Here is a 19701-nt window from a genome sequence, read left to right as displayed (position 1 = left end):
GGCTTCCCTGTTCTGCCACCACTTCTTTCAGCCTGTTGTGTTTTCCACACATTTTCATTCCAAGACTTCTGATCTTTAACAGGCTCTGCTCTTCCTTTCCTTTATTTTTTCCATGCTTTTTCCTCTTCTTCAGTTGTAACCAGGTATCAGGCAGTGGTGATGCTTTGCTGAAGGAGTTTTCTTTGCTCCCTTCCTGGAACAGCAGTCAGAAATCTGCATGGTGCCGTGTCACATGATTAAGGAAAAAATGATGCTGTGAAGAGCAGAGCTACTTTGGAGCAAATTGGAGCTAGCAAGCTGGGACCACTTCACATGCCTGACTGCACAATGCTGAACAGAGCTTTGAACATCAGGACTCTTCCAGGAAATGCAGGGTGGGTGGTAGACTGCGACAGCTGAGCTCCACGTTTGTCATGCCCTGAGAAGCCCTCGCTTGTTTGAGGATTAAACTATAGCCACTTCCCTGACACAGAACTGCTGCCAAGATTCCAGTCTGGCTCAAGCCACTCTCCACACTTCATAATGAAGTTTGAGAGAGTTTTAACATCTTGGTGTTGGCAGAAACATGGTTTTAAAATCACGGTGTGGTTGGAGACTAGCTGGCTCCAGACACTGGTAACGGGGCTGGAGACTTTCATCTCAAGGTCAAATCCAGTTGTGGTGTTAGTGACAAAGTCATGAACTTCTGACTGATGGTTCGGGACTTATGTGTGGAAAGATGCCCCGAGTCCAATGCCAGGACTGGGAGTTGTGAGACTTGGGTTCAGTTCCTGAACTCTGCCAGAGCTGTTCTGAGAGATCCTCGTGAAGTCTTTGTGCCTTAGGTCTCTCTGTGAAAAACCACTGAAGGTCTACCTACATCAATGTGGTGCCAAGTCCTCAGACTCGCTTGTGGCTGCAACTCCCAAATCCCATTGGATGCAAAAGGGCAAAGGGCTAGGTGGGATGAGCTGGCTCTGTCCAGCCTGTATTAGACCAGTGCCTGGATCAGTGCTGTCGATGTTAGCAGTACCTAGTGTGCTTTTTGGCAGCTCAGAGGCTGAGCATGTGATATTCTCTGGAGGCATTGCTGTCCCATCACTGGGAGATGCCGTTCCTAGCGCAGGCAGCCTCGTGCTCTCAAGGAAGCTTGTTCATCCCTGCTCTCCAGTGGCTATAGGAGTTGGTTTCTGTGTTTGGCAGCTACAACCTACTGAGAAACCAGTTTCCCAAGGATTGCATTACCCATGATTGAGCTGCTGCCTTCCTTCCAAGACATACATGGGCAGCCTCTCCTGGCAAGCCTTTGTTACTGCTCCTCAGAGGAACCGTACCAATGTCACTGCAGTGCCGTCCTGGATGTACACCTGTGCCTGCTACCCCCCGGAGAGGTTTTGGGAGCGGCTCATACAATTTCTAGCCCTGTTTTGCCCCCGTGCCAGGCGAGCCCAGCGCTGCAGGCAGAGCAGGCTGCGGCAGTGCTCCGTCTCCTGGCGGCTCTGGGCACTGCGGAGGAGACTCTTCCCCGAGGAGACCCGGGTGCTCGGGGCTTGTCTGCCTCGCCTTGAGAGAGAGAAGCATGAAGCTGCAGCCTGTAACACTGTAATCCCAAAGCTTCGAGCCTTTCCCTGTGCGTGCCAAATTCCTTTGGCTGTTAAATAAGAGTAGGAATTTCTAGGGGAGCTTGTAGAGTAGGACTTCTGTGTTTTGCTTTTAGCTTCATGAGTAGCAGCAGTGACTTGTCTGGCTGGAGAGTGGGGAAACACTGATTTGCCAGCTTTGAAGGGCTGCTGTTTCCAAAGAAAAGCTGGCATTTGTACAACTGTCCTTTCTGCCTTGACTGCAGAATCACTGGTGCCTTGCACTCGAACTGCTCATGTCTGCAGGTAGCCCTCTATTTTCCTGTGAGGCATGACAGGACTTGTGCTTTAACTGGGACCCTGTGGGTGCTATGCACTGTATGCAGTGCCAACAAATGCACCCTGCAGAGCCTCAGCTGTGATGAGGAAGAGTGTAACCCCATTTCAGATGGGTGAGACCTAGGCACAGTGCAGCTATCTGGATAAAAGGCTCCATGGAGATCACTGGTGTAGCATTGTGTCAAGATGGTCTTTGTCATACTGATGTGTTGATATACCCCAGATCTGGGTGGTGGAGGTGGGAGAAGGGAAGACACCCAAGAGATCTCTGCAGCTCTTTTGAGAGTAATGTTTTGGAAACTCTATTAGTGTGAGTGAGGAAATACTAATGCCAGCCTTTGTTCAACATCAGAGAAATCCACAGGAGGTAGTGAGGGAAACAAGATTCGTCATCTCCTCTATTTGCAGCAACTAAATAGCAACTTGAGACCTGCACAAAGCATACTGGTGTTATTTGGGAAGTGCTGGAAAGAGCCAGAAGAGTATGGGGGCTCAGGGAGAACAATAAGGGCTGTTCAATTGGATCCACACAGTGGTAAACCCTTACTCTGATATTTCATGTGTCTCCTATTTGTGCAGCTGGGGGTGGCTGCGTTCTCTGAGGATATGTCCAGGCAGGGAGGTATGTTACAGATTAGTAGCAACCACTGTCCTTGACTAGATAAGTACATTCTGCTGACTTGTTGTTTGTGTTAGTTACAGGACTCTCATCAGGCCCACGTACAAAATGTCCTACCGAACTGTGACCACACTGGAGTGGAGGTGCTGTCCTGGCTTCACAGGGAGCAACTGTGAAGAGGGTAAGTTACCCAGCAATGTATCTGTCCTTACAGAGCAGCAAGAGGATGTGTGGATGGACTGGCCGGGTTCACTTGGGTTTTGTTCCCTAATTTGTTCCATGCATCTCAAACACAACAGCAGATCTACTGCCCTCACTCCCTGTCAATGGAATGTTCACATGTAGGCTCCAAAATGTGGTCCTGGAAAACAGACCATACTAGAATGTCTAGGGTATGACCTGCTTATAGATGTGCTCATGCTTGGTGTCCTTCAGAAAACGTGCTTTCTCCATGTCAGTGTGTGTCTTCTCCACCTCCCGCTGTCATCACCATCACTTGCTGGAGCTGATGAAAGCTGGTTCCTGGATGGTTGACTGTAGAAGTTATATGCTTGTAAGGTCCAGACACAAATAATATGTGTTCCCAGAGAGTTTTGAATTAAATTGGGCAACCCCTGTTCCCCTTCCTGTCTAACTGGTACAACGTTCAGGCTGCACAGTCACGTGAAAACACAGTTCTGGGTTTGGCATCTCATCATTCACACAGAGGAAAACACAGGGCTCTTTCCAGGGCTGGAAAACAAGGAAGTTCATTTTTTTTGTGTTTTCTTTCCTGATATTTTCTTCTTTAACTGATGCTTCTGAGGCTTTGAAACAAGTTCTGCTTCTCCACTGAGTTTCAGGTTTAGGCACCAAGGCATCTACTGAATCTGTCATGAGCTCTCATTTCATTTGAGTCACCCACAGCTTGCCTCTGGCTGATGAAGGGTCATTGGGGGTGTTCAACATCTCTAAGACTCTTCTGTTTGTAGTCACACCTATTTTCTTTGTACTGCAGTACCTTTGGTGTTAATGACACCATTCAAGCCCTTCCTAAAAAGTGGCAAAGCTACCCTAAATTGCAACCTGCAGGAGAGGGCTTTGCATTTGAGTATGCTGCTAAAACAAATGAGCCTGCGAAAGAGAAGCTGCTATGTGCAGCTTGGACTTTTACCTGTCATCACAAGGAAGAGGGATGCTAAGGGCTGTGGCAGGACTGTCATTTCCAAGTAGCTTCAGCTCATCCTGGCTGAGGCTCTGACTGAGGAGCTGAGAAGCCCATGTGTGCAGCCCGTTGGTGCTGGGGGGTTTGGACAAGGGGGAGTCATTCCAGCTTAGTGGTGCTGCTGGTGTAAAGGAGAGAATCCAGCTCCCTCCCACAGTGCCAGATCTGCCTCAGCAGACTTCAGTGGAAATACAAAGCCAACATAAGCTTGTTTGAGAAAGTGAGTCAGCAGCAATCTCACAGGAGCAGGTCTGTGGAAAGAAGTGACAATTTTATGCAGTCAGGTTTCAAGGTGGAACTGTTCTTTTGGGCTTGGATACGTTCTGCAGAGTGTGAGCAGAAAGCCAGTAGCAAGCCTGCACTTTCACATGTGAGATTCTCTTTACCTTTTTTTTACTCCTCCCTAAAACATCTGGTGCTACTGACAGCCCCATATTCTTGAAGAAAAAAATTAAAAGAAGGCCCCTTTCTAGTACAGCAGTGTCATGCCACTCAATTTCTAGCAGGAGCATTGATTCCAGTGGTGTGTACAGCACCTCCAGCTGTCCAGAGGCATCAGTTTTAAAACTGAAATACTTACTTGCTTCTTGTGTTCATTCTTAATGTTACTGTTACTTGGAATTGTCAGTAAAAGAAGCTGAAAAGAGGGTTTTTTTAGGGCTTTTGGGCAATCTGATATAAAGCTTTTTGTACTCTTTCCTTTTTGCACTCTCTACTACTACAAATTTGGTTCCTCTGAGAGGGCAGGATGCTTCCAGCTGTGTGGGTCCTCCCTGGAAGCAGCAGACAAAGGAAAACTGAACTGAAAACAAAACCAAACCAGTGCAGTTATGAACCAAATTAGCAGGATAGAACCTCAAAATGCTTTCATCTTCTTTTGGTAGGAGTTTTCTCCTCAATATTTCATTTTACTTGTATGTGCAGCTGGTGCTTTTGAAGCTGATGTGAGGTAGGTGTGACTGAAGGCAAATTGGACCTGCACTATTTTTACTTGCCTTCTTGCTGTGTTACAAATGCTTTAATTCTAACAGTTGCTGTTATTGTCTGTGTGTCAGCAGAATGGCAACTACAATGGCTCTGAGCTTCCCTTTCAAGATGTCTCCTGCTTCCAGGGGCTGAAGTAAAAAGTTTCTTTCCCAATGGACCCTGGAATAGTAAGGTTGCATTTGCATGAGTAGGACAGGCTAAGACAGGAGGTAAAGGATTGCTCAAGCACACAGAGCAGCTTTAGGAGTTGTATGGGCATGGCTGCAGGATCCCTTCTTCAGACTGATGGTGTTTTTTGCATCTTGAGACTTGAGATCTCCAATCTATTGAATCTTTCTTTAATTGATTCTTTCTTTAAGCAGAGTTGATGCTCCTTTTATGTATGTGCTGTTCTGGATCAGTGTTTTTGGGACAGCTGCTTTAGCCTATCTGAAGGATGGATTATTTTTACTGTCTATGTTTTTATGAGGCTTTCCTTGCTCCTTTAAAATTTATGTCTTTTAGTATTTTCTGAAGGAAGGTGGGATTGGGGGAGGGTGAACCAAGGAAACCAAGTCAAAGAGCTTGAAACCATTCAAAGGCTGCAGTGCAGCTATTTCTGACCTGTACTCTCTTGTCTCCCAAATGTCAGGTCAGCTTTTTTTTTGCAAGGGAAACAGTCCAACATGGATGTCTGGCCCAAAAGTATGACAGACTCCTGATAAAACTGACTTGCTATAACACACCTTTGATGAGAAAACTCCCTTTCCAGAGCAATGTACTGTGCTCTGATAGAGCAAGCTGTTAAATGCAATTTGATTATTACAGAGTGTCTTGACCCTTAGCTAATAAGTTTAGTTTGAGAAAGTAACCACTTAAGTGTCACCAGCTGGCAGACACCTACATTAATGCTGAAGGCTGCACAATGTTTAGGTTTAAATTGTCCTGGGAATTTAACTCTTGCACTGTAGCTGATAAAGAGCAACAGAAGTGGGTGGAGCTCAGCTCCAGAAGTGGGTGGAGATTTTGCTGCTCAGTGGGCTGTTAATTTACTGAAGTGGCAATGACTGCTTCCAATCTGTTTCCTTTTTCAAGTCCACACTGCCTGGGGCTTTGCTTTCCCCTCACCCAAAGGTATGTCACTATTTGAAAGGTCTCTAATCCCTTTATTGCTATGTAGAACTATGACCAGCTACTCGAGGAGATAGTTGAAAATCACCAGCTGTACCAGGGCTTCCCGAAGAGTTTCTTGTAGTGCTCTTGGATGGAGAAGGATGCAAACAAGTCTGATGAATTTAGCTGTCAGTAGATGCTAATTTTTATTTTCCAGTTTCAAGGATTTGTTTTGTTTTGTTTTGTTTAAACTGGAGCCCAAGCCTAGGACAGGAAATGAATCCACTGAGCCACCCAGTATGCTGACTGCTGATGGAAAGAACATATGGACGAGGGCAGTGCAGGGGTGAAGTGGTTTAGGTATTGCAATCATGCATCAAGCTGATTGATTTGAGTCCAAGATGATGCTGACATTTCAACTTGGGCTTTTTTTCTATATGGCTGAAAGTTCAAAGGCAAGTGCAATCTCTTGGGAGAGGAAAAGTGTCCCTGGCAAATCTAGAGGCTCAGCACTGCCCCTAAGCTCCCCAGCTAGGCAAGGTCTTATTTCACTTTACAAATCTAACATAGATTTCTCTCTTATTTGTATTGCTTGAATTTGGGACACTAGCCAGTATCCTATTTACCCTGAAAGCAGAGTGATGGTAGACAGCTTAGCTGTTTGGGTATGAGGCAGCTCCATGAGTAACCTCAGCACCTCCAGAGTGATCCCATTGTGATTCCAAGATTACTTTTTCTTTCCATGAGCTAGGATACGGATGGAAATTTGAACAGCCTTCTTCAAATGATGGTTCAATTTGAGATTTGCCCATCACCATTTCAGTTCTTGGAGTATTTTTATCTACTTTTAATAACTATTGTTTGCATCTTGTGATCCCAATATTTTTCAAACCTCTTAGATTCCCATGTGTTTAGTTTTCAAAGCAGCAGAAGAAGATGTGGACTTTCCTCTTGGTGTGTTTCTTAGTCTCAGAGGGAGAGATGCAATACAACACTGCCAGGAAAATCTTAAACTAGCAAATGCAATTATGATACAATTATTGATGTGGCCATGAGAATGAACATCAAAAGTAGAGACTTGAAGGTTTTAAAGTGCTCTAGAAGGAAGGATATTCAAAGTGGTGGTGATGAGACCTCACTTCTCCTGGTTTTGATTTGCTCCTCTGTGAACCATTAAACATACAACTGTCAGTCTATGTGAGAAGACCATGTGCAGATTGTGGTGTAACATTTCCCATAACATCACAGTAGTTCTCTTCAGGAGTTGAGCTCGTGTGAGATTTTTCCTTTGGTCAAGTACTTCAGCTCCTTCTTTTTTCTCCTCTTCCTTGTAGCCACTGTTTGGTAGCAAGGGAGTAAGTCTGTGTATCACATTTGAGTAGCAGAGCTCTTTGCTGCTAGTAAACATTTTTCATGGTGCCCTTAGTTAGAAAATCTAAGAGATGGCAGTAGGAGTCCAGAGGCCTTGCACTATTTGTGCCTATTGCTGCTAAATCCCAGTACAATGATGTTTTCCCACTTCAGCAGTACCCAAACTCATGTCACAGTCAAAGCACAAGCTTCCATTTCAACAGTGAAATTCTCCCAGAGGTGATGTTGGTGCTCTCTGGTTACCAGGGCAGTTCTGTGCTGTATGTGGCATGTTGAGGTACCTTCCTCTCAAGGTTGGATCTAGCACAGATCCTTGCACAGGTGTAATTCTCTACTGGAAAAGTGGCTCAGCAATTCCTTTAGTGAAATATGACTTTATTCTCACTTTGAGACCTTTGTTTCAAAGTCCAGCATTTGGTTCCACATAACAGACTTGCTTCTAAAATATTTTCTCTTTCCAAAGTTTAATATTTATTGGATACAACAAGTGAATTCTGTGAATACCTGCCATGGGCTATTAAGGGCAACCTGAATTTCCTCATAAGTATCTAGTTAGTAAAGCAGTTATTAAGTAGGTAGTAAAACTTGGTAACTAACTGTGTAAACCTACCTTCAAAAATATTTCATGGAAAAAGGTCAAAATCACTGATGTCTGAAAGCTTCCTTCAAAGTAATGATCTTTATGTACCTGGAGCAGAGATGTTGGGCAGTATCTACTCTGAAATCTTCTATAGCACACACCTCCTGCTCCTCCATGTTATACCTCTTTCTGCTTGTCTTTCTGGTGGCCTCTTTAACATAAGGCAGAAGGTCCACCAGAAGTTTCCCAAACTACTCTACGATGTGTCACCCAGTTCCCATCCACTCCCATCGCTTCACTGACCATTCAGCAACCTCTGGCTTCGGGCAGAACATGTGTGTCACCCTTGATCAAATTTTCTGAGGAGTTCCTGGAGTGTGTGGTCACTGTTGGAAGAGTATACAGCCTGCTGAGAGAGCTTTCTGGCATCAGGGCTGAGGGACTACTCAAGCAATTTCTAAATGTTCATCTTCTCTTTTGATACACGATAAAAAACTAGAACAAGAAATCCCTGTCACAGTTCCAAAGATTTGGACCCTGCATTCCAACATCTGAGTACTTTCACTTTTTGGGACATTTTTAATCTGAACAGGGAGAATTTTATTCAGCACCCAATGTCAAAATATTTGGAGTGTTAAATATCTGCAGATGTTATCTTAACATAATTAGGAAGGCTCTGTGCCTTACTGTTACATTGTTCCTGGGTTTTTTAGCTGCCATCAAGTTACTGTGGTATGTAGAAAACCTTTTTTTTTCTTTTGCTAAGCCATTTGTTTGCTTTCCCAATTATACTGGATGCTTTCTGTTTCTCTTGGCTCTCTATTTCTTGATTCATAAGTGACAGACCCACCTATTTATAGTTAATAGCTTTCCTATTCATTTTCTTTCTTCCTAATGAGGAGTGAAGGTTCCCTTACCTTGGGCAGGGCTAACACAGGGCCAGGCTGAGGGGCTCTGTGGGTAGCTGCTCTGCCTGGATCATTTCACCATGCTGGCAGGATTCTGCCAAATGCTGCCAAGAGACAATCATGTGGGGCTTCTTTAACAACTCCTGTTTGTCAGCAGGTGCTGGTATAACTGATAGGCATGTGTTGTTGGAAGCAGTGGGGTGCCTCAGAAGGAGCAGAGTGGAGAATGAAGTCCTGGGTAATTCACTTGAGCTTCTGAGCTCCTTCTATTGTGGTAAAGCAGGTCTGGCATTACACAGAACAGATGCCAGTGGCAAGGTATGGTTCTCTCATGTCTCTGCCAGTGTTGCTGCTTCCTAAAGAAGTTTCACCTTCGTCTTCCATGCAACTGTCTTTTGTGTGTGAAAACAGAGGAGCAATCATATCCTGAAATTGCTGTAAAGACCAAACATGATGATTTACCAGAATAGATAGTCTATGAAACTGAAGACTTGTCCATGCTAAACCCTAATCCTGATGTGAACAGTTGTCACCTCAGAGGGCAGTGAATGGACTAGATGGACATGACACTTTTAAATACTGATTTTAGCGAGCCACAGATTTGCAGGATGGTCTCCCTGGTAACCTGTCCTAGCATGAGGTATGCAAAAGGTACTCCTGCCCTTTTGGAGAGTCTGACAAGTGTATAATGATGAGATAGCTAAGGTGGGTGTTCAGAACTTGGGGACATGCCTTCTGTAGTGTATTTGCTACTTTCACAGGTGGCTGGGCTGTGTGAGAGGACTGGAGCCCTTCATTTCCAGCACCCAGATCTGAAGATATCTTCTAATGGCTGCTAGTTTTTGCCATCTGCCTTAACCTTTATGGGATGAGTTGATGCTGCTGGTCCATTAAATCAGGGGAAGGATGAGTCTGAGGAAGCAGTTTTGCAGAAGCAAAACAGATTGCTGCTGTTATTAAGATGTGAAAATAGCAGAAGGTTGGAGGACTTGGCTAAGCCATCACTCCTGTCCAGCATGAGGACATTGGCCTGATGCAGAGCATCCTGGAAAGTTCATGCAGCTGCTGCCAGGGTAATGTCCTCCCATGGAAAAAGGTGGATGTGGCGTGTGGTGCTGTCAGTCCTGGAGATGTAATTAGTACCAAAACCATGACAGAACACTCTCCTGGAAAATGCCCCACCCCATTTCTCTTTCCTACACAAATTCCTGTCAGAGGTGGTGGAGGAAGGGTGGAGCTGTGTTTATAACAAGAGAGCCGTTTTCGGAGTGCATGCCACACTGCCAGTCACATGTGGAGAGCTAAATGAGAGCAATAGTTCCCAGTTGGTGTCCACTGTTTGCTTTGATGCCTTTCAAGTGAATTACAGATAAGAATGGAAGAAGAATTTAAACCACTGGCTGAAGCTGTTTCTGAGCAGGTGCTGGACACATTCCTATGTGACCTGATCTAGGTGAACCTGCTTCTGCAGGGGGGTTGGACTGGATGATCTCTGGAGGTCCCTTCCAACCCCCACCATTCTGTGATTCTATGACTTAATTGGGTTTCTTAATCAGAAATAGGAAGTGAGGCTTAGGCCTTTCAGATGAAATGCCTACAGTTGGAAGGGGTGGCAACAAAGAGAAGTCTCTTTCTTTCATGGCATTTTCAAGGCTATTGCCCCTTTAACAAGCCAGTGTGTGTTTAATTTTTTGAGCAAAAACCTTAAATTATAGCTCCCTCCCCATCACCCTTCAAGTGCTCAGTTATGAAATATGTCGACTTAATTGGATTTGGTAAAGAAGTCCAAGACTGGCTTCATGTTTTGTAGAGGACTTCAAGCAGGAAGTAGGCATCAAATTCCCCTGTTGCTGAATCCTAGACTTTATTCTTACTCAATTCCTTGTTATTAAAAAGGGAACCAAAAGTGTTCTTCCAAATAAGGATTTGTAATGGAGTTGAATTTCAGTTGAACACAGAGAAGAAGTGGGCAAAACTATATTCAATGCATGTCATTCCAACATCATGTTTTCTCTCTGTAACCTAGTTAGCAGAATAAACTCAGCAAAGTTAGTGCAGCTCCATTTGGGAGGCTACAGGAACGTGCATTAGATGGAGCAACTTGGAACTACAGAGTTCCCTCCAAAGAAACTCTGTGATGTAATTAATAAAGGGTTCAGACTGTCCTTTTGGGTGGAGGTGTCAAACAGAGCTGTACCAGGGACTGTTTTCAGTTCAGCATGGCTTGCTATTTTGTTTTAAAGTTAGTGTAAGGAATGGAAAGCTCCCTCTAATCAGATCTGTGTGTGTTAGAGGCTGAGCAGTACTGGGAATAGATGATGGGCTAGGATTAAAATGCAGTCAAATCTTAATTAAATTGTACAGTTGGGCAGAAATCCATAAAGTGAAATTCTGTCAAGGACAGTCACAGAGGCAGATTTTAAGTGGAAGGAGATTCTGAAGACAGCAGGATCCCAGGGGAGGGAATGGAGTTTGTTGAGGATGGTAGAACAAAGCTTTGCTCTAAACTGAGGTGAGAAAATGCCATCCTGGAGTCTAGTCCTACAAATACTCTGACTGAGTTTACTGTGAACACAACCATGAGACTTCCTGACACGAGGCATTTAAAATGTTAATGGACAGGAGTGCCTGCATGTGTACATGTCAGTGTTTCTCAGAAAGGTCAAGTTGCAGCATTTACAATAACTTCAGCCTTGTTACTGCCTAATTAATGTGAAAGTGAGTGGTGTTGCACATCTGAGGCTCGCAACCTTGAATACTGTAAGGGGTGTGTTGCATCTGTGAAGGGAAGTATTTGGCTGAGAAAGGAATATGCCTTTGTAGCTGATGGGATTTGAATATGTCATGCTGTTAAATAAATAGATTGCTTAACTTCACTTACCAGCTTAGAGCAGTTAGTTATGGATGTTATAGATGAAAATAGCACAGATGAGCTGCTCTGCAAATATTGTCAGTCATTAAGGGCTAACACCTTGTTTTCCAAGCTGGACAAGAAGTGGGTATAGACTCATTCTAATGGCTACATGCATGGGATCACAAAGAGTAGGAAACATTTAATCAGTTCCTAAACAAGTGTAGCATTGCTAGTTATCCTGATTGCCACTGCAGTGTAAGAAACACTTGTCCAATGGGTCATTAGCAACTTCATGTTCTTAAACAAATGGAGGCTGAAAAAAACTTGGCAGGTGACCTTTCTAAATAAATCAGCTGTGATTCTGAGCTAGATTTTGAACAACAATTAGTAAAAGGTTTTGAGAATGTGTGAGAGTGAAACATCACCATTTAAACAGATCATACCGTGTCCTTCAACCACAGAAGCAGGAAAGATGCTGAGGAATGGCTCTGAAAATCCTCCATCAGGAAGTTCACTAAAGACTGATACATTTTATTCTGGACCCCTAATGTATGCTTCTAGCTCAGGCTCCTGATTTGTCTCCTCCTTGGATAGTGAATCCAAATCCACAAGTAACATGCAAGTTTGCATTTCATTTTGAACCCAGCAGGCATACGGCAATGAGGTTACAAGACCTTTCCAAGTGAGCCTGGAGGGACTTGTTGGCTAGAGTTTGGATTTCTGGCAAGCAGCTTCCTCCAGCTCTGTTCTGTAATAAACTCAGGGTTCAGTCCCCGGCCTCTTATAGATACTGAGTGCTGTTGCGTGTCTCTGGATAATCAGTCACTGGAAAGGCACAGATGTTTCAAGATGCGTAGCAATGGGTGCAGCATGTAAGAAAGGCAACATCAGGGTCATGCTACAGATGCAACCACATCTTACACGTGTTCTTGACAGGAAAATTCTTGTAACATTTGTGGTTTTCTGGTTGTTAATACCATCAAATGAGTAATGCAAAAGCTAATAACACTCCTGCCTTTTTATTTGCTGTTCATTAAGCTTTGCAGGGCCATGGATGGCTGACGTGCTACAGGCAGATCCAATGGAAGAGCATTCCAGTAATGAACAGAGTAGGGTGCAGGATTGTCTAAAGCAGTGGCTTAAACCAGTTTGGATAACAATTCTAACAAAGTCTGAAGAAATATGTGACTACAAAGTGTCCTTACCTGGTTGTGGAGATACAAAGAGATGGTTGAAGAAGTTTCAGCATATCTTCCTTTCCTGCAGATGGGTTGCACTCCTTGTTACACAGGCATAAGAGAGAAGACAGGCTGAGTCAGTATTCACAACTTGATGTTTAATTTGTTTACAAAGGATGAATTTTGTAACAGTAATGCTAAATGAGTCTTTGGTGTGTATCTGCTGTAGAAAGTGCCTGAGGCTGTGTTGGCTGCTAGCTGATCCTTCCCTCTGGAAACCTTGAGGAACATTCATGGTATATAGGCTTTAATTAGACTACTTCCTGCTGCCCATGACTATCAAATGTGGTTCCCCACATCAAGTGCTAGAGGTTTCTGTTGAAGGTGTCAGGTCTTGCTCTCATGGAAAGAGAGCACAGGCTGTAGGAACTGTGGTGGTACCGTTGAGGCACCGATGGAAATTGCGAAGTGTCTCGGTTAATTCGTTCTTCTCCAGTGGCCAATTTGGGTGACAGATACAAACCTTTTTCTGTTGTGAGCCCGTGGTTTTCAATGGTAGAGGCCTGTGCTTAAGTAACAAAGGCTCTGGTTTTCTCTTTACTGGTGGTGAGAGTTGTTAAATCCATATGGCTCGTAGTAGTGATGGCTCCAAATGCTGCAGCTAGCTGTATTGCTGCAGGGCTTTGCACTGTAAAATATTATAGCCCATTAAATAAGGGGAACAAGCTACTCCTAAACTTGACTTATTTGATCTTTTCAAACTTACCCTTGAGTGATTAAGCAAACAATGGCTTTCCAGGCATTTTCCAGTTGTATTTTCTGCTAAACACATCTCCCAGTGTGATCTGCCAAAGATGCTTTGAACACTGTCCTTCTGTTGTGTACTTGCTAATCCTTGTGGAAACATAAACAAGAAGCTATTTCTATTGCATCTAGTCTGTCTGGGTGGGATGGAGAGGATGAGTGTTGCTTTATGTTTAACAAAACATAAAACTGAAGATTCTTGCCTTTTTTTTCCCTTCATATTAGCACTTGCAGCAAGACAACAGCTTTTTATTAACTACACAAGAAAAGAAACTATTCTTCTTGCTATGTGAGCAGTTCATGTTTATTTATAGTATGATGTATCTGTACAAAGATATCATTCCTGCCCTGCACTTGTTCTAGGGAAGCAAGTGACTACTAGCAGTGGTAGTTAGGATGCTAACCACAAAACTGTAAGCTTACAGAACAATATAAGTAACAAAATCCTTCATACACTTAATGGGCAAGGAGAATGAGTGATTAGATAGCTCTACTAATGTGTAGTGGAGGCTTTTTTTTCCTGGAGTGAATGTCCTTTAATAGTCAGTACTGGTCTCCTAGACCTGGACAAATGCGATTAGTGTAAACTCTAGAATACACACCTTTGCCCTGGAGTCTGTTTTTCTTGTTACAAGTTTGTTAAGCTTTGGTCTTTGAGGATTTAAGAGAGGCAGAGTAAAAGTAAGTTTCATTCTTCAAACTCATTAAAAGCTGACAGGAGAAAGAGAGGACCTTTTCCTGTAGTATATAAAAAGCTGGTTATTTATTGGTCCTTTGTCCTTGGACTTGTGACGATTCCAGAGCCAGTGAGTATCCTTTTTCTTATCCACATGATTTTGTACCTTGTCTGTATCTCAAATCAGCAGAAATTCTGATCTTCATGTGTTTTTTTTTTTTATGGCAGCTTGTAGAACTGTAAATGTGACTATGTTCTGACAGCAAACCCTAAATCAACCTTTGGTCACTGCAAGCTGGAATGATTTGAAAACCTGTGTAACCTTTTGACCAAACCTGGGCTGATGTTCAACATCTTTAACAAGAACTGAAGCCAGAACAGCCCTGATGACTTCAGAGTTTCATTATAAGCCAGCTGTAGACCCTAATGTACACTCAGATTGGGACAGAGGATATAATAGGTCAGCTGCACCTTTTGGGTAGGAGTGTGCTGGCTCCCTTGGGATCCATTGAGCAATGACATTCTCACTGCTGCTCTTTACTTGTCTGGCACTGAAAAGCAGTGGATGCTTTCTCCTCCTTTTTCACTATTGCTCACGAGCATCAGTTATTTCAGGGTAGTCTTTGCCAGCATGTGTGGTGGTTTGCCTTTGCTGTCCAACTCTCACTGTGGCACTGAATGATGTGACACTGGAGGCTGCTTCCTGAGAACAGAAATACTGGAGTACAATAGTGTGTCAGGTTTGCTGGTCCAGGTTCAAGTCCCTGGTGTGCATGTGGTTTGAAATGTATGTTAAATTCATTGTTTTGGCCCATATTCCTGTGAGACTAGACATCACATCACTATGGATTGACCCAGGCAGGGATGTGATAGCTTTATGTCTGCATCAGTCAGCTGAATAGAAGCTAGCATCAGTTTGGGTGCAAGAATCAACCTCTTATCTAACCCGACTAGTGCAGTAGCATGGGCTCTCTCCCATTTGCTGAACTATTTCCCTGTTTCTGAGTAGGTGTTGGAAGAACTAAGAAGTAATCATCATTTTTTTTTCTGACTGATGACAGAGTTGGACCACTAATGTTTGTATAAGTAGAAAAAGTAGCATAACAGACCTCTTTGGAACCTGGGTAGAAAGGCGAGGTGATTTTGATTTAAGATCCATCAATATGTTGATTCTACTCACTCATGTTCTTGCAGCTGTGAGCACTTGTATGACATGGGGGAAAAGAGACAGTGGTTGTCAAAACCTATATCTTTTGAGTCCTGACTGGTGAGGAAAGCTGGATTTTGGACAGTTCTTTATGCCTTTTAGATGTCAGCAATAGTTACGCTGTGTCATTTTGACTTAGAGGTTTGCATACTTCATCCTCTATTCTTCTTATCCAGGGCTGTTTCCCATTGTCTTTGACTGTATGTTGGATATTTCCATGGCTGTAGTTTGTCTTCCCATTGAGATAATAGGAAGAAGCACAGTGTGTGCTGTATGGTATAGCCTTCATGAGTATTTCATTCTTAGCAATGTCAACGTTTCTATCAAAAAAGCAGTTGGCAGTTGGACTAGATGATAGTTGTAAGTCCCTTCCAACTGAGACTATTCTCAGTGGTTTTATATATATATATATATAATATTGATCTCTCTTTTATTTATATTTCTATTAAGGATCTGTTGCCTGTGTGATATGCCTCTGCCTTTTGAGCTGCCTCTTATGAACTATGAGTTCCACTCAATGCAGCTGTAGATCCAGATTTCTTGTTAGGATCTTTGAGTTGCCTTGCATGTGACAGCACAGGAGTTTTGTCTGTGCTTGCTGCTCTAAGGACAGTTTTGATGTGAGCTGAGACATCCTCTCACATGCTCTGATCCTAGCTCCTGCTCCTCCTTGGCTGGCTCTAGCATCCAGTGTGCCATGTGTACAATGGCAGTAAAAGAAACCAACACAAAAAGCCAACACCACAAAACCCCCAAAACCAAAACATCATTTAGCATTCAGGTTGCACATCCCACACCCCCCATTCCAATGTCTAAATTCCACTTTGTTGATTCAATAGGATGCTTCAGGCATCCTATCACTCCAGGGCAGTGATTGCAACTCCTCATGTGATTACAGTCACTTGGCTAGCAGCCACGATCACCACGGGGTTCATTCCTCTGCTAAGAGTGGCTGGTGCATGTGAACTATGTGGTTCCAGCTTTTCTAGCCTCAGGATTTATGTTGCAATAATGAGAATATGCTGGTATTTGTTGTTATCCCACCTGAGACCCAAAGGCTTACATGACTGTATTTGGATAACTGGTTCATCATATGGGCATACAGCAGGGGCCAGTGTAGCTGTCAATCTCCTTCAGCTTACAGTAGATGTTTTTATTGCCCTTGCTCTGGCTGTCCTTCGGTGTTTTAATATGAGCCATAGCCAATGAAGCTGCTTGAGAACTGAAGATTATCTGTGATATTCGTCACTTTTAGGAAGGGGAGTTGGTCTAGGGTTGGCTTTTTAGCATTTGCTAGGCCTTGTCTCCTTGACAGAAAACAACAGACTAAACTGATTACCAAGAGCAGCTGCTTAGAAAGGGGCTTTGGATATTTTTTCCGCTTCTGCTGACCTGAACCGTAGCAATTATAAGTTCTGGTTATTGTAAACTTACCACAGAACACAAGGCATACCTTAAAATGATGTCATGTCTAGACACACAATTCAGGTATAAATTATGGAGAGAAAGTAGCTTGTTCAGTGGTTAAACTGTAAAAATTTAACAAGATATTTCTGTGTCTCTAGCCTTCACTCTTGCATATGTATTTCTTTACCTCTTACCAGGAGAATTCTGTGACTGCCTCTTAATTTTTCTGTGTTGGGAGATGGAATTTCCTCCCTGTTCTCCATTTCATTTCCTATTTCTGCCTTGCTGTGTCTCAAGGGAAGCAGCCTAGCCATCTACTTAGAACCCAGAAGTAGCGAGGAAGACCCTTGGGTCCAGTCATGACTCAGGCAAGGTCGCTCAAGGGGTGATATACAACAGTCTTTTCAAAAACTGCCTTGCTATTTTGGGTAGCTTTGTTTTATGGGGTGGTAGGGGAAAGAGAAGAACTCCACTGTGATGCCCAGATGCTTGATTTTCAGAAGTATCCACTATTAAAGTCTCAGCAACATCCCTGTAGTCCTCAGTGGGGTTGTGTGGGCCTTATGTTTAAGGGTAAGTTGGACTTTATTTACAGTAGGCTTGTCTCTTTGGTTATGCTAGTTCAATTTCTGTCCAGAGTCCCTGTTGCCACTCTGCTTGTGAATGGTGGAGTGTAGCTAAGATGTTAGTGGCAATCTTGTATCTGGGGACTAAAGCCTTGCAAGCTCAGAGGATGGCTATTGCAGGTGCTACACAGAACAGCACATGCAGAAGTCACTTGTATCCCATCCATCATCAGATTTTTGGGCATAACCCCACTACTTCCTCAGGAGTGCTCCCCTTCTAACAAGGGTCTAGCTTGTCTATTGACTTGTATTAAAATACACAGTTCCCCACACTTGGCCTGGGCTTTATTTCGTGATGAGATTGGAATTGTTGGCTTACCACGTGGTGTAATCTATACCCTTCAGGTACCTGCTCTGAAATGCAGACTTTGGAGATGGAAGAAGCCTGTTGGGTTAACAAGCCAGTGCAGGACTATTCTCTATGGCATATTCTGTTGTGCTTTTCCTGGCCTAATTACACAGTCCTCAAGTAAAAGAATTTGGCAAGAATATTCTCCTGTTTTAACTGGTATTTGGTCTCAAGCTCTCCTAGTAAGCTTTTTCCAGTCATCTCCATTATAGCATGCTGCCATCTAGAATGTCTTTGGTCCCAGACCCAGATATGATGCCTCTCCTCACCTGAGGAACACCCTTCTGTCCTCAGATACCTGGAGATCAAGGCTTCTGCTTCAGGCCAATAACTGTGTCTAGATCTAGCTCTTACACCTGGGCCTCTCATGATCTTTTTAAACCCATAATCACATTGGTTTGCACTCTCATTAACTTGAAGTGTCCACACTGTCATTTAGTGTGCTGGGAAGGGAAAACTTTTCTTTGGTGTCCACAAACTTAAGCCTTGGTTCACTCCCATGTACCTGGCTTTCAGGTACAGCAGTCAAATAACCTTCCTGCATGTCACATAGACATCAGATCTGTTCTGGAATCATGACTTTCCTGTCCTGACCTGATGTTTGAAAGTCCCAGTTTGCCCAAGTCTTGGTTTTGCTGTCTAGCTTTTTGGGATCATAACAGGACTAGTTTTCATTTGGATGCATTTCTATCAGTTGTTTCTCCAGGCCTCTTTGTCCTCAGCAAGGAATGGCCTTTTTGCTGCATTGGTTCTCTACATTTGCACCCTATTTTGCTATTAACAAAGTGTTGTATGGAAGGTGAACACACTGTGCCACTGGCCATGTGCCCAAAGCCCTTAGAGTGGTTCATGCACTGTGCAGCATGGTTAGGTGACAAGCCTTGTGACACTTATGAATGAACTGCACCACAATTGCTACAGCATCTTCAGAGATCAATAAACAAAATGACTGCAGCAAAGCCATAAAGTAGATGCTTCTACAGGAATACTTTGTTGTATGAAGAGTACTCAAGCAATTAAAACTTCCACTGCAGCTTTCCAATCCATTTCATAGGCTGAGGTGGCCTTGGGGCCCTTTTTCAGCTTTTGATTGAGTGATTGCTTTTGTACATAGACATCTTTTTTTTTTAATGGCTATTAAACATAAGAAGAGAGTTTTATTATAGCTCTAAATGCTGTCAGCCAAAGTTTGTCCTCACTTTTGCTTCTAGGATATCCCCTCGCAGTGTCCCAGTTTCCCCTTGTTCATGGCTTTTTAGAGATACTTTTTCTTTCATTAGACTCTTGACCAGATGAAGTGCAAACAGATGGAAAGCAGCAGACATCCAACTTCATAGCAGCACCCAGGCCTGGGTCTTAACTCATCTGAAGTATCTGGTTCAGGGACAGGGCCTACAGCCAGGAATTGTGTAGCCTGGGGCAGGATGCTGTAGATTCCTCCATGGGTTGTCCCTTACTATTCCCATGTCTTTTCTTCTCACCTCACCTCCCCTTTCTTCTCATCTTTTCAAGTCTGCAGCCTGGCTTCATGTTCTTGTTTGCTCAGATGGAGTTTGCTTCCTTTCCTGGACTATGGAGACGTCCTGGGCTGGTCCAAGGGTGGGAAGCTACAGACTGAGCTGGCACCTGTCCCTTCCTGGGGCTGATGGGGACAGCAAGCAGAGGCTGGTGGTGTGCAGAAGCTGGAAGAGAGTTGTGGAGAAACAGTTAGTGCTTCAGGCAAGAGTTTTCCTGGCACCTTGTTCTGGTTTCTGGTTTTTAGGAAATGCTCTGCAGTGCAGGAACAGTTTCTTTGGATAATGGGATTCTGGTCCTGCTGCTGAGTGTGTATTGTGAAAGTCATCTTCTGTTGTTGCTGGAGTCTCTATTTCAAATACAAGACAAAAGCAAACCTTTTGGAACCCTAATTAGCATAGAACATGGACTAATAGTGACAATCCT

The 19701-nt window shown here is 43.6% G+C and overlaps 1 protein-coding gene across 6 annotated transcripts in view; it reads left to right on the top strand.

The window, feature by feature from the left end:
• The window catches only part of COL26A1 (collagen type XXVI alpha 1 chain), a 176289-nt gene that overhangs the window by 34319 nt on the left and 122269 nt on the right, over positions 1-19701 (top strand). For 4 of the 6 annotated variants that reach the window (XM_062012562.1, XM_062012560.1, XM_062012559.1 and 1 more), the window contains exon 3: positions 2595-2698. In XM_062012562.1, coding sequence (XP_061868546.1) covers positions 2626-2698 — 73 coding nt within the window. In that variant the 5' untranslated portion in view covers positions 2595-2625. The remainder of the gene's footprint in view (positions 1-2594; positions 2699-19701) is intronic. The other 2 variants (XM_062012561.1, XM_062012558.1) reach the window with 1 other exon arrangement.

Source organism: Colius striatus, chromosome 20 (assembly GCF_028858725.1).
Source record: "Colius striatus isolate bColStr4 chromosome 20, bColStr4.1.hap1, whole genome shotgun sequence".
In the NCBI taxonomy this organism is placed as follows: Eukaryota; Metazoa; Chordata; class Aves; order Coliiformes; family Coliidae; genus Colius; species Colius striatus.
This window is presented reverse-complemented; position numbering and strand designations above follow the sequence as displayed.